At 36.1% G+C, this 19099-nt stretch overlaps 1 protein-coding gene and 1 long non-coding RNA gene across 2 annotated transcripts; one reads left to right on the top strand and one right to left on the bottom strand.

The window, feature by feature from the left end:
- Positions 1 to 879: 879 nt before the first annotated feature.
- Positions 880 to 18595, top strand: cdh15 (cadherin 15, type 1, M-cadherin (myotubule)). Its single transcript, XM_052561303.1, has 14 exons — positions 880 to 1195; positions 8919 to 9083; positions 9402 to 9557; positions 9917 to 10061; positions 11420 to 11601; positions 11701 to 11829; positions 11934 to 12113; positions 12900 to 13138; positions 14419 to 14561; positions 14695 to 14928; positions 16237 to 16476; positions 16559 to 16704; positions 17344 to 17538; positions 17910 to 18595. The coding sequence occupies exons 1-14, from the start codon at positions 1145 to 1147 to the stop codon at positions 18108 to 18110; spliced, it is 2406 nt and encodes an 801-aa protein (XP_052417263.1). The 5' UTR covers positions 880 to 1144; the 3' UTR covers positions 18111 to 18595.
- LOC127961977 (uncharacterized) lies at positions 8477 to 15552 on the bottom strand. The gene is made up of 3 exons (XR_008154510.1): positions 15478 to 15552; positions 9365 to 9527; positions 8477 to 9121 (listed from the first exon to the last, which is right to left on the bottom strand). It is a non-coding gene; the product is annotated as an uncharacterized LOC127961977 (long non-coding RNA).
- Positions 18596 to 19099: the final 504 nt, after the last annotated feature.

The raw sequence follows: 19099 nt of genomic DNA, 5'->3' as shown, positions 1-19099 counted from the left end.
TGAAAGACCTATGACCAGTTCACAAAAGTAGGTTTTGGACAAAATAAAAAAAATGGCAGAAAGATTTTCTAGACAGAAATAAAATCAGTGATAGCCAATTTGTTTGACTTGAGCCAAGGATTCCAATGATATAAGACACTAGTGTCTACAACAGTCTAGAAGATATGAGCAATTTTGTTTTTGTTCACTGTAGCACTCCCTACTGGCTGACGTAAGTCTGGCATAAGACTGGTGTAAGTCTTGGTCAGGTTCTCCCCAAATTGTGCTCTACCATCTGGCCAAGTTTCAAGTGTCTAGGCCTTACGGTTTGGTCTGCACGATCAGTTTTACAGCGGAAAAATAGTAATAAAAATCCTTACAATTACAATAGGGTTTCAGCACTACGTGTATATGTGTTTTGCACACTCTGGGGTCAAGCGAAAATTACTATTTTAACAAAACTGTTTATTTTAACCAATGTCTCTTTTTATTTTTTTTTATTTATTTTTTTTGCTTTTTACTCATACCGAATGAAGTTTTAAAGTAGAAATCATAATTTTCAAATAGACAAACATAAAAAGGTACTTTTAATAAATTACATAGCCATTTAATTGTTTTTTTCTCCTATAAAGAACTGTGCATTTAAAAAAGTTCCATACATTTTAAAGGTTCTTTATGGAACCATTGAGGCCAATATAGAACCTTTATTTTTAAGAGTATAGGCTAATACAGATGGTCTTGACAGAGATGCACATTAAGAAAAAAATAAATAATAGAAAAATGTTTATAATTTTTAGGCACTAATTCTCATGTTGTTTACTGTTTACTGTATTATGTGTCCTCCTTCAGTGTTCTGTTCTCTTCATTGGAGGTATGTATTGGTCACTGAATGGGTCAGGGATTTTCAAACCTAGAAGTTGTGGGGTGTGTCCATGGAAGAGTGTTGTGGGGGCTGGGTTCAGGAGGCCCTGCGCACATGTGCTGTCACTCAACTACCCTGCACAGACAACCCAGACTGAGAGACGAGGAACAAGAGCTTCTAGTAGCCTGGAGACGCCCGTGTCCCTGCCTCATTGAAAAATTTAGCTTGGACACTGCTGTCCAAGTCTCCAGTGTTGTATCACTTGGCAGTGGTTCATTGTGAACATTGAGGATCAAAAGCCAGATGATGAAGGTTGTGGCGGTCCTGGGTGCACTGATGGCTGTTGTCTGTCAGGTGAGTTGAGCTTTACATATTAAGTGTATTCTGTGGATTAAACTTCAGACTCTAAGTGTAAGTGTCACTGTAAAATATCTCAGTGTTAATATAATATCAAAATACATGATCTAATCAAGCAATAAGCCCTGTGAGGTTACCATTCAAGAACTATTTTTCCCACTGTAAAAAAAAGAAAAAGTTTTGAAAAAGAAATAAATATAACAAGCATAATTGGCCATGAAAATACTGTTTTAGTTTTGATACTTCAAAATGTCACATTTAGTTCAATTTGAAATTGTTTGCATGTAATCCATAGCAACACTTATAAAAATATTACATTTAATATGCAAATATAATATAAATTCAATAATACATAATTATTAATTATGTTTATCTGCATTTTACAGTAACGTTTACATTTTATACTTTTACTTTTACTTTTATTGTATCTTCACATCCTAAAACTCAATGACCACTTTTCTGAACATCAGATGGTATTTTTTCCTCAAATGTTTGATGTAGATTGTCAACATGGTCTTTGATGATTATAGCATGACTTGCTCAACACAATCAAATGCTAGAAACCTCAACAAAGGTGAAGCTACTGTAATTAGTTCTTCATGGTTTGCAGTGGAAAGCAGTTCTATTGTGCTTTAAGTGTTAGTTTATCTTGTTGGCTAAAGATTCAGTGTTTAAGAAGTGGTTACAGTTTTGACCTCGGGGCACATCTGCTCAAATCATCTTTAGCTGTATAGTGTTTGGTAATTGATTGTTAACTTTTTCTTCAACTGGCTGAACTTACTAGCTGTCAGATGTATTATATTGTTGGTGGAACTAAATGGTCTAAATGTGTCATTTCTGATAAATTGAACGATGACAGATAATGAATAATAAACCTCGTTTGACGTTGGGTTTTAAGGCCCCCTTTGGTCTGTCACTAGTGTAATCATGAAGACAACAAATGAGAATGCAAACAAAGTCACACTGCCGTAAATATTCGCCACAATCACTGATCAGAACTGTTTAGATTTGCAATGGGACACAGATTCTAAAATGAGAGATTTGTCCTGTAGTTGCCCTCATGGACAAGCTTTCATCATGCTATACATAAACAGGAGAAAAGTTGCTAGTGGCCGCCATGTTATTAATGAGCAATTCAGGAATAATTGCTTCAAATTTACTAAGGCTTCATGTTTAAAGGTACTTTGGTCTTTTAATTTAATCCAACCCCTTTTCCAAAGTATTAGCAAATCAGCATTAGAAAAATAACTCATTCCTAACTCGTTCTATTTTCAGATGTGTTTAACTTAAGGCTTAACTCTGTCTCAAGCTTTTTGCCTAAAGTTCTTTAGGAGAATTATAAATAGACTGACTACACATAAAGTATTTAGCTATAAAAATGAATGTGGGAATCTCAGGTAATTTAGTCTTTCTATCATATTCAAATCTCTTTTGAAATCTTGCCACACTTTAAAACATTAAGACTTCTTCTGAAATGTTACTAGCATATTACACTAAGGAGAAAAATGAATTCAGATTCAAAATCTACCATATGTACATCTGCGTTTCCTTTCCTTAACTGATGTAACAATACAGAGAATGTGCAATACATTACGTACAGTATCATGGGGCAAGAAAATATCAGCACATGCAATGCCAGAGCATGCTAATGCTGGAGGTGAAAGTTTCTACATCACTGTCTCAGCTTGGTGATAACTTAATTTTATTTGCTGCTGATACATAAATTTGGAAACACTTTATGTCAGGGTGTCCTTGCTACATGTTACATATACATACTATTACAATAACAATAAATTATGCATAATTACATGCAAGTGACCCTAAACCAAACCCTAATCCCAACCCTAACCATATAGTACATGTTGTTAATTAATATTACTCAGTATTCAAATGTATAATTGCACTGTAACAAGGACGCCTTAAAATAAAGTGTAACCGTTACTTTTTATGGCTCTGGACCCATTTGAAATAGTTAATATATTCCATGTGAGATAACTTAATTTGTTCAAATTCTCTGGTGATCAGGCGGGGAGTGCTAGGAATTCCCAAAGCTCATGTCCCACAAGAGGCTTATGTCTCACTGAGAGTACAGTGGGGTTCATTGAGATTCACACATGCCTCTGGTGGCGTGCTCTTGACATGACGGTGTGCAGCTGTTACCAGATGCAGGCTTAACCCCATTTGTCTTACATGGCAATCTTGGCTGCGGAAATAGGAGGCCAACACTCCCAGGCTGTGCAATGAGAGAAAAATGTGTTAATAAAGAAGCCAGTGTTGAGTTCATGCACCAGTCCAGCTGGTGATAGTCCGTCTAACTGGCGACTTTGGGTTTCTCTTAGTCGCAGACATTCTGATACCAGTTACTGTTAAATATCTACAGTATGTCTATCTATTGTGTGCCTTCCTTGTTAATCATAATTCTAGATTAAGAAAGAGTAGTACTTGCAGATAATATAATATTAATGAAATAAAAGGAGATTTAACACACTTAAGTACACTCTTAAGTAGTGCAATTTTTATAATGCCAAATTAAAAGTTTTACTTGTAAGTACATTTAAAATAATTATGTTTTAATAATCTTTTATCATGCTTTAAAGTGCACTTATTTTGATGTGTTGACTTAAGTACTAAGAGTACTTCATATTTATTTTATTTTTTTATTTTTTTTACATTACATTTAAAATAAATATATTTCAAGTGTATGAAATTGCAACATCATCATTACAGTTGTGTAAGTACACATTATTTAAATACATGTCAAGTTTCCATAGAAATGACTAGTACAGTATATTTTAGTTTAGAAAGAAAGAAAGAAAGAAAGAAAGAAAGAAAGGGGTGACCTTGGACACAAGGCACTTACTGGACTTGAGGATGACATGACAGAACGTGACCACCTGTGTGACCCCCCCAACCTCTCATCCAGCCCAGCATTCTGGCATGCCATATACTGTCTCTGAGACACACACGGGATCACACATCCCCACACCACCCAGACAAGATTAACAAAATGCATGTATGTATGCATTCATTTATTCATCTTACAAAATTGCATAATGCATTGTACTTAACAATTTAGACATTCATGAATATAAAACTAGTTCAAAACTCTGTTGGACACATGCTTAGGCCTAATGTGTTCCACACTCACTTAGTTTGTTCTCCTCCTCAGAAATGTAGCATATCTCATTCTGTTAGTCACGCCTGCACCATCAGTGCCATGGTTCGGACCAGCTGACCCTGCCATATGTCAGAAGAGCTTTAGGAATGCCTTACTCTGGTAAAAACAGAGCTAAACTGGGATAAATGTGACCCAGAGAGCAACAACTGTGGACCCCCCCCCCCCCCCAGAGTACTAAAAGGCCCAAAATGATTACACTTTCTTGGACCTTCATAAAACTATCATGAAATAAACCTAGGATATGTTTTGGTGGATAACTGAATGAGAGGTTGGGGGTTGCCACAGAGTCTCCGGTTGGCACCTGCCGTCTCTGGGGGTATTAGTATTTGGTTCAGACAGTAGGGTATTTTCAGCCCTGTGATAGATTAGTGCTTCCCTTGAGCAAATGTTTTCACATACAGCTCACATTGCTCAGGAGACATAATGTCTCACTCATGTCTCGTTCAAGTATTTCTCCCAGAGTTGCATTTTTTTACAATCCCTTAAATGGAGCAAAAATGGATGAATTTGACTTAATATTAAAGTAAGTCAGATTTTGGTATTAGTGCAAATCTGAACTGTTTTTTTTTAAACATTGTTGAGATTTTAAGGAGAGAGATGTGGGATAACTGAGGCCTACTCTCTGTTTAATTTCATCTCATTGTTTTTCTCTGTAGGTGAAACAAATTATTAATCTTTCCAGGTGGACTGTCTAGGAAGTATGCATAAGATAAGAATGCAGACTAAAAAGCACTTGTGCATGTCGCAAATGAGCTGAGTAAGTTCATAAGCAGACCTTGGGGAAATGATAAGAGAAGTAACCAAATGTGCAGCTCTGTTAAAGACATCAAGAGACCTTCTGTAAATGCCACCCAGAATACTGACTTCCCACCAACACACACTTTGATCTTGGAGACTACTACTACAGCTACAACTCAACAAAAGTCAGCTGAAACTCAAACATCCAACTCGCCAGGTATCCAGAATTCTGCTGATTGATTTTATGTTATTATGTATAGTAGTAATTGAACTATTGGTAAGCCCCTCCCCTCAAATGCAGATGAGCCAATGACAGTCGAGTATCAGTTGCACGGGGAGCGGAACTCAAACATCTGTAGGATTGAGTGCCATAGAGAAGCATTGGAAGATCCAAAGCTCACATCTTTTTTATGGGGTTTATGATTAAAAAATGGAAAAACGATGTGTGTGTGGATGTGGACTTATAACAGTGATTCCAGGTATCCTGAGAGGATAGGCAATGGAATTTATTTTATTTTATTTCCTAAATCCATGCAAAACGGAGTAAAAGCATTCACCCACAATCCCAATGAAGACAAAAACTTTGTTTTCTGGTTGTCATGCTGTCATTAGTTACAGTTTTAATCTCATCAAGCAGAATGTTAATGTCATCTTGTGCTTTAGCAGGGTATCTCCGGCTAAAACTAACTAACGATAAAGTTAGTGGGTCCATACAAACCTAACTAGAACGAAGACGAACACATAAACTAAGGTCTACATTTCACTCTTAATATTAAACTGGTTAAAAATTAATTTAATCATACATTGCAATACATGAACAGTGTTGATCGGGGATGTTGTTATCTATGATCGTGACAAACATAACATGAGGCTTTTCTGCTTGCATTGTGATCTGTAAACCCTTGTTTCCAAATTAATACCCTCAATATTTATTTTGAAATCATTTAAATATCCCTCCATGGCATATTTAAGTCCCACTTGAACATTTATTAAAAAATATATAGGGACAAGGTTTACACTGACAGCTGTCAACTGTAAGACAGATAGTTTGTCCGAGTTTGCAACAGTAACTAAGGCGGGTCGCTTACCGACAGGTCGATTATGAATACAGTATACACAATAATGCTTAAAATAAATGGAAATTAAAATATTTTACAATATCTTAACAAAATCACAAACAAATAATTTTAAAACAAACAACAACAACAACAACAAAAAAGTAGAAAGGGATTGACCATGATTTTTGGAAGGGACACTAGTTAAATATTTGTTACCAGATTCAATGATACAGATCTATCACTAATTTGAACTGAAGCTGTCTTTCCATTTGCATGTTTATTTGTGTGTTCAGTTTAAAAATGTTGAAATAGTCAAAAAAAAATGGGACTGTTGTTTGGGAACTGAGTCCTGTAATACAAGAGTAAACATCTTAGACTGAGAGTAATGCAGTACTACACTAGCAGAAGGGAGAATTCAGGCTGCTCTAAGATTAGTGCGCTCTAGCAGGGTTTGTGCATGCCTGTGATGCCCAGAATTCTGCATGGGCTGCTCAGAGGCATGCCTTCAGGAAACAGGAAACGCCCATGAGGAAATCAAAGAACTATGACAGCCGTCGCTGCTATTTTAGATTTGATTTGAATTCTGAAATGAGGTCTACTTAGTCATTTGTTCCTCAAATGTGTCACACAGGGTCTAAAATTAACACTTACAGAGCACCAAATGCACAAAAAAAGAATTGCCTTTGGTGAGTACTGGTTTATTAATAGTTTATTAATAACTCTTTTTAGGAATTGCAACATAGTGCAGCAGAATGTCCAAAACGATACCTTGAACCTTGTTCAACTTTTTCTTCTATTAAAAAACTTTTTAAAAAACACACTTTTTATTTCATATTTGGGTAAAAAAAATCATTAATCAGTCAATGATGATTTCAAATAAAAGACCCTTGTGAAAAGGAAGTACACTTCAGCATACTTTTAAAAAGAGTACTTATGTAAATAATATACTACAAAAGAATATACTTCAAATATAGTACAAACTGAAGTAGAGCAAAATAGAAATGTGTGTCTGAAGTATATTGGTATAAGTAATGTCATACTCCTAGTGTCTTTGAAATATTATAAACTGACGAGCATTTATGGTAAACAAAAATATATTTTAATGTAATTTCTACTAAAACCTGGATATTATTTAAATGTATTTGTAATTACACAACTATAATGATAAATTAGCAATTTAGTACATTTAAAATATAATAATTTAAAATCTATTGTTGAAAACACGCTATAGTTCAAATCATAATCAAGTAATTCATGTCCTTTGCACATCGGTGTCATCAACACCGAAATAAGTGTATTTCTTCATAATAAACTTTCTAAAAACATGATTTATAATGTACTTTCCATTAAAACTTTTAATTTGACATTTGTACATAGTGCTCTTTTTAAAAGTGTGTTAAACTGTCATTATATTATGTGAAAGTAAACTTTTTAAAATATATACTTGTAAGATATGAATCTGACCATTTAAGCACTCTTCTTTTTCATAAGAGTATCCTAAATATAATAAAACAAAGCAGAGCAAAATGTATTTTCACCAGTGACGTGTGGCAAACAGTTGATTTTAGATCCTGATGGTGCAGCTTATTTACTCAAAGCCATTTACAAAATGTTACTTCTCCTTGCATTTATTTTTGGCAAATGACTACAGTTACATAGTTCTTGTAGTTTCATAGATCAGACTTGGTCCATAGTGAGAAGTTTTCACAGTTTGACACACATTGTGTCAGTGTATGTGAGGATTCTGTCACCATGTGTGGAATTTTGTCACTAAAGCACGTTTAGCAGCTGACCTCTGACCCCAGTCAGGTGCAGTCAAAAGAGAGTGTGTTTCAGAATGACAGGCCTTGGGTACTGAAAACTGAGCCTGTTTCCTTGCTAAACAGCTGCGCGTGTGTGTGTGTGTGTGTGTGTGTGTGTGTGTGTGATATCAGTTCCACACACTTTGTGGAAGCACTTTGAAGCTGGAAAAAGAATCCGAACTGCAGTTGTAGAATAAAATGGCAATACTAACATATGCAAACAAGGATTTTTTTGCAAAAAAGTATGCAAATAATATCCTTTGAAAGAACTTACTGAATGTAATGCTTTAAGACACTTGACTGCATGTTATTTATAATGACCTGAAAATGTATTATTTATATTAAATGCAATTAGTTGAACTTAAAAGTGCTTTTTTTTTACCCACTCAAGAAGGATTTAAGTACATCTGCAAATCTAATTTTATATTTACTTCTATTGTCTTTAAAATATGGTGAAAGTGTTCTGCAGAATGTACTGACAAGCATTTGTGGTCAATTAAAATATATTCCAATGCAGGCCTACTTCTTAAGTGCAAGTGCCTTTTATTTTATTAATATTATATTATTTTCAAGTACATTTTTGTAGAAATATTCTCTATACTATGTCTAAAGTACATCAGAAGTGCACATTCAATGCAATTAAGCACTTCTTTACACAAGGGAATGCTGAATCAAATTAAATTAAAATGCCTAGTTTGTAATGATTAATGTGTAAATGAATGTTTAACTGTATAAAATGCTTGTAAAATATTTAATTCAGAATACAGAGGTACTTTTTAGTCCTCAATGGAGAAAGATTGCTTTTCATGACATCAGTCAGCAAGGCCATTATTTTTGCAATTTACTGACATTAGCGGCACAGAATTTATACAGATGAAGAAAGACTGCGGTGGGTTGTGTTCATGTCAGATTGTAAATAAGTGCTTCATGTGTTTTTGTTGCAGGTCAGCAGCAGCAGTCAGGTAACACAGAGCGATCTGAAGCCAGCTGCGCTGTACCCCTGGAGACACAGGAGTGCAGGTCCACAGGTCAGGGTCAAGAGAGACTGGATCATTCCACCAATCAGAGTGTCAGAAAACAGCAAACAGCTCCCTGAAGATCTGGTCCAGGTAAACACACAGCCCACCATTAGTTCCTCAACATAGATCTAAAAATAATAATAATCAGAGTTCACTAGTGTAGAAGTATTGTGTTTTTTATGAATATAACTATCCAACAACAAAATTAGTACTTTATTTGTCATATTATTCTGGTTTAAACAACTACAAAAATATCACAAAGAGCTCAATGTTAATAGTATATTTAATACAGCAAAAGAAACGAATGAGTAAATATGTGGTAAAACATGAAACATATCCTCACACTCTATGAGTAGATATAAGCTGTTTACCATACGGCTGTAACACCTTCCATGTCCACTCTCACAGATCAAATCAGACAAGGTTTTCACCGGGGAGGTGATATACATGCTGGAGGGACCCGGGGTTGACCAGGACCCCAAAGGCCTCTTTGAAATTGATGAAAAAACAGGATGGATCAAAAGCAAAATGCCACTAGACAGGGAAAAACACAAGAGCTTTAAGGTAAACGTGCTTGTTGGAATTGTGTTTTTATAATGAAGTCACGTACAGAGGGAAACAAAAGTCTGAGACCGCTGGTGAAAATGGGAAGCTTCTATTGCATTTTTAGCAGATTGAATAATTGTGACCAAGAAATGGTGCAGAACAATATCCATTATTTGATATATATATATATATATAAATATCAAATATCATATAACCCATTTTATCTCATAATGTTTTTTTCACAATTTTAATACTGCTTTTCCATATTTACAGTATGGTCCCAAACTTGTGTACCCCACTAGAGCTCACAGATTCTAAGCTGAAGCTTGATGAATTATGTGATATTTTTGAATAACTTATGCGTGTAATGTCCTCAGCTCAAGGCTTTCGCACTTTCCCCAAGTGGAGAGAGACTGGAAAGTCCCACCACGATTGAAATCTACGTTTTAGATCAGAATGACCACAGGCCTGAATTTACCCAGAAGGAGTTTGTCGGCACTATCCCAGAATTCTCTGTTCCTGGTAAGATATGCATGTACAATTGCATTTCAAGAATGATTTTAAGAAATAAAATAAATATTTTTTTAAAAGAGAAGAAAACACTGTAACATCGATGCAATGGTTAGTTATTTCTTCACCTTAATTTCCAGTGAACCATGTATATTTTTCTTTCTTCTTCTCAAATTTTGTTATTTGGCAAAAATGCTAGGCTGTTCTATTCCATGTTCAACATCGCATGTTCATAATACATGCAAGAATCAATTAAGTTTATGCAGCATGTCATCCTCTTCTTATTTGTTGTTGAGTGCACTGTATTTCTGGTTGTAAGCAAACAAAAATATACATGCGTATCATAAATGTATCATGACCTCATATTGAGGAAATGGCTTTTTGCATCACCATAAAAGATGCAAAAAATGTGTGAATCGGTGGGTGGGGCTAAACAGGCAGTGGTAATGGTTTCTCCACGGAAGGCTGAATCCTCTGGAGGTTGCATTTGTAGGCAGCATACATCATAAAGAAGATCTTATTTTAGATTATTAGCAGTCATAAATCTGACCATTATTCTTGGTTAAGCGTAAATTGTTTTAATATGCTTTTGCCCCGCAAATGCAATGCTCAGTTAACTGAAATAAACCAGGTTTGATGACATATGCAGCCTCCAAATGCGACCTCCGGAAGATTCAGCCTTCCATTTGAGAAAAGGCCATAGAATATATGGACAGGGCTAAACAGGCAGTAATGTAGAATCGGTGGGCGGGACTAAACTGGCAGCGATGTTGATTCTGTGGACGGTGCTAAACAGGCAGCAATGTAAAATCAGTGGGCGGGGCTAAACAGGCAGTGACATTGAATCTTTGGATAGGTCTAAACAGGCAGTGAGGTAGATTCGGTGGGCGGAGCTAAACATTTAGTGATGTTGAATCTGTGGACAGGGCTAAACAGGCAGTGAGGTAGCATCAGTGAGCATTGCCAAACAGGCACAAATGTCAAATCGGTGGGCGGATGCTAAACATGTAGTGATGTAGAATTAGTGGGCGGAGCTAAACGTAGTGATGTAGAATCAGTGGGTGAGGCTAAACAGACAGTGTTGTTGAATCTGTGGATGGGGCTAAACGAGGTAGAATCGGAGGTTGGTGCCAAACAGGCAGCAACGTAAAACTTAGATTTTGTTCTAATCCTCACACAAATATATCATATTTGTTAAGACATACAGATCACTTTTATAGTACCTTCGGGTACTTCCTTTGCCCTTTTTGGAACCTCAGCAGCCAGGGTCACAATCCACTATCACTGGATGGCAATTCTGTTAAATATCTTCTTTCATATCAGACTACACATGAATATCATAACCGTGTTGTGTGGTTCTCTGTCATCAGGAACTTCAGTAATGCAGGTTACAGCGATAGATTCTGATGATCCAATGACAGAAAACGCAGCTCTGAGCTACTCCATCATTGGACAAGAGAGCATCCCTCCTCATGGCATCAACAAGACCATGTTTGGCATTAACAACAAAACTGGAGTCATCTACACTCGGGATGTGGGACTAGACAGAGATGTGGGTTATATTGTGTCTCAGATATAAACAGCATAGACAAAAATACTGATTTCAAAGTCTGAACAAAGAAAGCAGTAACATGCCCTGATGTGTTGTCAGGTGGTGCAGTCTTTCAGGCTGACTCTGCAGGTGGCTGACATGTCTGGAATGGGCCTAACCTCCACCGGTCGTGCCATCATTCACATCTCTGACATTAACAACCATGCTCCGAAATTCCATCCTACCATGGTATTTAACAACAACAACAACAACAACAATTGAAAACATTCAGAGTCTGTGATTTTCCCTTGATCTATGTTTTCTGAGCTCTTGGTTCAATTCTGTGAGTGCAGTACAACATGAATGCAATGGAGAACAAGTACATCATGGAGCTGGGCAGGGTCAATGCGACAGATAAGGACCAGAAAGGTGGAGATAACTGGAAGATTAAGTACACCATTGTAAATCCTTCAGGGCACTTTGCCATCCGCACAGACCCAGTTTCCAACCAAGGCATCATTTCTGTGGCTAAGGTGAGATTACTTCAACAAACGTGGTAAATTTAAGACTGCAGCCATGGGACTATCAAAATCAGTTACTGGCCAATTTGGACTGGCAAACCAAGTTTGTCCCATTTTTAAAATAGGTTTAATGTGAAACCTTAAGGTTAACGTTCATATTAGAGGCAGAAAACTTCAGTTTTCATTTTATGGAAACTCTAGGGCCAAGTATTCATCATTCATACATTAAATCCATTAAATTAACCAAAAATAGCACAAAACAGAAGTATTTCTCAGATCTGATTTGACAGTGTTTAACAATGTACAGCTACCAAATTATGATTACATCAAATAATAATTGCTGTTAATAGTGTTCATCATCTGGTTGACTACGTCTTGTTTTAATTTTTCTGAAATTTCTGCCATATGCACATAAACTTACAGTCATCAATTATAAGCTACTACTAAACATTGTAGAAACTTAATTTTCTGTAAAGTTGCTTTGCAATGACTTATATTGTAAAAAGCGCTATACAAATAAAAACCTGAATTAATAAAAAAGAAAAAAAAAGAAAAATTGCATTAAAAAAGCTAAGTTCTTAAAAACATTTAACAACAAATTTAAAAATGCAATCTAAATGTGAGCCTAAATCAACTTTTACATTTAACCATTTATAGGACAATAGTTTAATTTACATAAAATGTAATATTTCAAGGATCAATCCCTTTTCTCATCAACCCATACCTCAGGAAACTATGATTGTGTTTCTTATTATTTGTATACTACATTTTAAATGCAATGTCTCTACTGTCTTGCAGCCACTAGATTATGAATCCCAGGCCGAGTACAAGCTCATTGTCAAAGCAGAGAATGAAGTCAGGCTTAAAGCCCCATACGAACAAATACACAGTGCTACAGTCACCGTCAGAGTGATGAATGAGAACGAGGCTCCAGTCTTCTATAAAAACCCCATTAAAGTGACTGTTGCGGAGTCCATTGTTCCCGGTACTGTCCTGGTCTCAGATATTGCTCACGATCCAGACAATGCCAAGCTAAGGTGAGGCTCACTTATCTGTACCATCATTCCACACACACTTTTATTTTGCACAGCACAATGAAGCCATGCAGGAGATGTTCTTGGATTGATATCCTTTGTTAGTCTTTGAACAGCATTCTTATCAAGCAACCATGTGCAAACCCTTGGGCTTATGCTACTCATAAAAAAAAGGATTGATTAATTGAATGATTGAAGAATGTTATTATCTCAAAACCTCATTTGATTGGTAGATTCATAATGAGGATATTGATTCAGGAACATGAATCTGTATACTTAAGTGTACTTAAGTGTAAAAAGTGCACTTTTTAATAATGTCAAATTTTAGGTTTAAAGTATCATTGTCCTCATTTTTAAGTCACTTTGGATGAAAGAGTCTGCTTAAAGACTAAACGTAAATCACAATCTTTTGTTATGCGTATGCTTAAGAAGTACATTTATTTGTATGTTAACTAAAAAACTAATGTAAAATACTTTTATAAATAATTTTAACTGTAGTGTGATATTTGATATTACGTTTAATGTTAATGTATTTTAAATGCCACATTTGTAATCACAAATACTTAACTTAATTTTAAATTTTTTAATCATATTTTAGTATACATTCAAATATATTTATAAAATGTGAAAGGTGAAGAACACATTTTCACTCAGAAATTGCTCGTAAATTTCACTATTAATTACAAGGAAATAGCAAGTAACGCGCTAAATCAATCATGAAATTAGAAAGTAGAAATGTATAAAGACTGAAACTTTAAAATGTACCCCAAAACTCTTTATTTAAGATTTTGAAAAATAATTTTGTAAATATTCAACAGTACTTTAACCACATTTCAAAGACAATAGCAGTAAATGAAAATATGTAGCCTACTTAAGTACTACTTTTCATGGGTAAAAAGCACTCTCAAGTTTAACTAACTCCATTTAATATCAATTGAAAATATAAATAGTAAATCAATTTGAGCTTAGTCTTAGATAGACTCTTAAAAATAAAGGTGCTTTAAGAGGTTATTCACAGTGATGCCACTGAAGAACTACTTTTGGTTCTTTATGGAACCATTTGTACAAAAAGGTTCTTCTTTGGCACTGTGTAGCACCTTTATTTTTAAGAGTGAAACATGCAGTTTATGGTCCCAAAAACAATTCACAAACTTATTACAGTACGTATGAATTCTGTAATAAGTGCTCTTTCACAAGGGACAGATTACATACATTCATCCTTATGCACTGTAGTATGTTCTACATTTTGTGTCCAGTACTTAGGATTGTGAATTTTTGTTCAGGTTTGAAATCATCCAGGATCCTGAGAGTTGGCTTGCTATCAACCATGAAACTGGACAAATCACAGCCAGGAGATCCTTCAATATCCGGTCCCCCTACGTCAGAAACAACATTTACCCTGCTATTGTGAAAGTCATAGATCAGGGTGAGCACCTCAGACCTGAAGACCAAACAGCAGAATAAAATATATGATAATGTGACTATGCCATCACAAAATAACCAGTATACTTTTGTTTGTATAAAAATGGTAATCATTTATATGATAACTCTCTTTACAGACGGTGATGGCATCTCTGCAACAGCTACATTGGAGGTCAATCTGTGGGAGACCAATGATTACCCACCAGTGCTGATACCCTTGAGTGGGACAGTGTGCAGTAATCAGGACAGAGATAAGCTGGGCCTTCTGCTTAGTGCTGTGGATGAGGACATGTCCCCTCAAGCTGACCCCTTCACTTTTTACATTGCTGATCAAAACGTGGCTGCCAACTGGACCATCATAACTCTTAATGGTAAAACATGAGATATACATTTATTTTTTATGTCTTTGTACCCTGCTGACAACCAGTTTAGATTAGTATGAAAGTCCACGCTGGTCCTGGTTGATCTGGGTGCTGGTTTGGTGCAAGTACACCTGGTTCACCAGCATAGCCATAGTGAGATGATTAAGCCAGCAAACGAGCATGGTCTTTCAAGTCTTGGATAATTACACTAGTTAAGAAGCCAGCAGTGGAAACTGGACAGAACTTGTTTATGCTAACTTGTACCCATCTAGATGTTTTATTGGTCTTTGTTGAAGCTGGAAAAGCTAGAAATATTGCTGATTTGAAGTTCTGTCATGACAACTCTTCTGCATGGGATTTGCATAGTAATGCACATGCCAATGTTAATGTATTTGGTCTTGGCATAATAGATCTGTTACGATGCTGTGGCAGAGCAAGTTACAAGACTTGCTTCTGCCATTACATCCACATCATGCTGCTGTGAACATGTAAAAAAATATTGCAGCTGCAAATATAACATACATGAAATAACCCCATAGCATACATGAATCACCTCACCTTGTAGCAGATCTATACAGGTGGAGCTGGGGAAGTTGGAGGGTTTCTGAAGCAAACTGCACTGCTACGGCAAGCTCTAGTCATATATTTGAATGTTGAGCAGCGAGCTCATTGGCTACCAATACAGGAGAGAGCCAATCAGCTGCGCCATGTGATAATGATGTCATTACATCAGATTGAGTTAGACCTATTGGACTGCACCATCAGGGTTTCATGCCAGAACTTTGTATTTAAGAAGACTGTTGCATTTTAAAGATTAGATGGCACATAATATTAAGAGAAAACTTTAATCAAACACACTTGAACAAGCTAATCAAAGTATTCAGGATTATTAGAAAGGTAGTCGAGTCTTAATCAGCTTTCCTGTAAAACTGCAGGAAAGTGGACCTCAAGTGTATCTAACCCTGCTCTTGGAGGGCTTGTTAAGATGTATTTGAATAGGGTTGGAGTAAAACTCTGAAAAAAAGTGGAAATTGAGGGCCAGAGTTGAGAATCACTAGTTTAAAATAAGGGTAGCCAACATGGCTCCTTGAAGGCTACCATCCTCCAACCATAATCAAAAATATTTTAAGCTAATAAAAGTACTCAGGATTACTTAAAAAAAAAAAAAAACAGGCAGGTTTGCTGAAGAAAGGCTGGAAGTTAAGTCTGCAGGAGGACAGGGAGACTAATAGGAGCTTTAGAAACAGATTTCACGATGTGCTTTGATTTCTAAGACCCCTTTTTTCTGGTTCTGTCTCTTTACATGTCTGCTACCAGAGACCCATGCGGTTCTCCAGCCACTGATAGACATAGAGAAAGGGGAATTCTCTATTCCTGTGCTCGTATCAGACTCTGGCTCTCCTTCCCTTTCCTCTAATGCTCTGGTCAACGTGACTGTGTGTCCCTGCGACAGTTTCGGTGACTGCAGGAGCTACACCGCAGCCGTCTTTGGAACCAAAATGGGAATAAGCTTCATTGCCCTTATGATTATTATGGGATGCATTGCTCTTCTGTTATGTAAGTAAACGCAATATTTATGTGAACATGAACATATAGAAGATATACTTGAAATTTGTTCTAATAAAGCTTTTTTTTTCAGTTTTGATTGTTCTTGCTGTGGCGGTGAAGGGCTGCACAAGGCAGAACATTAGAAAAGGAGAAGGTCTGTTGGTCGGAGTGTCTGATGATGACATCCGAGACAATGTCTTTCACTACGATGAGCAGGGAGGAGGAGAAGAGGATGAAGTAAGAGCAATGACACAAAATATAATACATTTTACATGTAGATAAAGTGTATTCTGAACTGGAAAGTATAAAATATAAAACATTATGCAAAGATCATGCAACATAGGAGATAGGAGCAGATGTGGAGAGTAACTTACAGGAGGAACATACTATGATTTTGTACACAGTATGTGCACCTTGCCAATTCTGTATATACTGTACGGCAGAACACTCATATGTCCTACTACATTTGTCAAAATTAATAGTAAACAGAGCAGACCAAAGACATCTTTTTCACACAGGATTAAAAAAATTAAAATAAAAATCCCCTAAAATAAATTGCTAAAGGATATGCCTACATGGTGTGGTGAGCTCATACAGTATGCAGTAAACAGTGGTATTCCATTCATCATAGGATGAGCACTGAACATAGCTCCTGTCCGAGTCAAAGACTTTGATTTATCCTGGGGATTTTCCACATCTGACACATGGATCCTATAGTGATAGAGTGGACAGATGTATAGGGCCTCCTGACCCACATCAAGTGCATGCAAAATCCTTGTTCTTTCAATCTTTTAGTTCAGCAAATTATAACGAAGTTAAATGGTTTGTTGGACTTTTTTCTGCTTTGAGGTGAAATGTTACATTTCTTTCCTATAGGATGCATTTAATATCGATTTTCTGAGGAACCCAAGTGACATGGTCCCTGCCCCAGCTTCATTTTCCCCACAAGACTGCAGCCTGCCCAGGAGAAAACAGCCTCTAAGGAAAGACGCACCCCATAACCTGCCTTCTCCTACATATCCACGCAAACCCCCCGGAGACCCATCAGACATAGAAGATTTCATCAATGTTGTAAGTGAGGTTTCTTCAGAAGAATTAAGATTCATTCTGGAACATTAGTGGGTAATATAAGGGGAATTTCCTTGCCCTTTACTTTGAAAAGGTTAGTAAAAGTAAAATATTAGTTATTTATCATTACTATTCTTCATGGTGCTAAGTGCTATTTTTACTCTAAGTTTGGAAATAACAAATTTAAATACTAAATCAAGAAAACAAAATAATAGTAAAAAAACTACATAGTAAAAAAATATAATCAAAGGCATATATAAAACTTTATATTACCCTTAAAATGTCATTAAGATGAATGTAGACGCATTTTTTAACCAATTAAAATCAAATGCTTTTTTTTTTTTTTTTTTACTTTTTTTGCTTTACTTCAACAGGGGCTTGACGCTGCTGACAATGACCCTAACGTCCCACCATACGATACAGCACTGATCTATGACTATGAGGGCGATGGGTCGGTAGCAGGCAGCCTCAGCTCTATCGCTTCCATGGGCTCAGACGGTGACCATGACTATGACTACCTCAATGACTGGGGACCACGGTTTAAAAAACTGGCCAACATGTACGACCCACGTTAGGCACCAGACTGATCCTTTTGTTCAAAATGTTCAAATACTCTCATACATGCATGTCCTTCAAAACTCTATGCAAATCAAATGTCCCATCTTCAGTATGAGAGTGCTCATGATGTAAGGACGAGGGGCGGATTACATTATTGATATTGTAGATAAACGGAGGTCTCCATCAATTCCCCAGTGATCAGTGTAAAGGTCATCATTGTCAAAAAGAGACCGCACACAGTTTTTTTCCATTCCTTCATGGATCAGTGAACCAATTCAACATACTGATGTGACAAGTGCTTACTGTGGGCCAGAGTGTAAATGGCTCACATTATGAAAGCACAAACTGGAGGGAAGAACTTTGTGTTAGTGCATACTGATTAGACATGGTGCAAAAAGAGATGCTTTGTTCATAAACCATGAGTCATGTTCTTGTGAGATTAATTTAGCTGATGACCAATACAGTGATTTTCTGTACAAAAGAAGAATTCACCCAAAAAAGATATTGGTATTCATAAATTGTCATTTACTTATAACCATCGTTCTAAACCTATATGACTTTCTTTCATCTATCGAACACAGAAGGATGTTTTATATTGTGGTACAACTTCAGAGCTGCTCTTTTCTATATATAAAAGATATTGTAAAATATGGTGCATCAAGTTACACAGTGACAAATTTGAACAGTAGTAACACCAAGGGACACTGGTTTTAGCGTATAAAGAGAGAGTGAAAGCACAACTGAGAAATATACAATTTTATGTGATTAAAAAAATAAAATAAATGTATGGTAGTCAATAAAGAGGAAAGAAGAAAATTTGTTACTCAATGGTTTGTAAATATCCCTCATGCTTTCCACCAATGGAAACCTTTAGTTGTACGGAAAACAGCAGCTCCCAAATGATATATTCTTAGGTATACATCAATTTTTCAATATCTATTTTTGAGACAGATTTACTGATAAAATGTTTTTTTTTTATTTTAATCTTTAGATCAATTGTTGTTAT

This window comes from Carassius gibelio, chromosome B7, assembly GCF_023724105.1.
Source record: "Carassius gibelio isolate Cgi1373 ecotype wild population from Czech Republic chromosome B7, carGib1.2-hapl.c, whole genome shotgun sequence".
NCBI lineage: Eukaryota > Metazoa > Chordata > Actinopteri > Cypriniformes > Cyprinidae > Carassius > Carassius gibelio.
Note: the sequence above shows the minus strand (reverse complement) of the source record. Positions and strands in the feature narration are given on the sequence as shown.

Bases quoted from the DNA above. Each gene is read 5' to 3' on its own strand.
- cdh15 (XM_052561303.1), top strand. From the start codon at position 1,145: ATGATGAAGGTTGTGGCGGTCCTGGGTGCACTGATGGCTGTTGTCTGT. The intron at 1,196-8,918 runs GTGAGTTGAGCT...TTTTTGTTGCAG, and splicing joins TGATGGCTGTTGTCTGTCAG to GTCAGCAGCAGCAGTCAGGT. The intron at 11,602-11,700 runs GTGGGTTATATT...ATGTGTTGTCAG, and splicing joins ATGTGGGACTAGACAGAGAT to GTGGTGCAGTCTTTCAGGCT.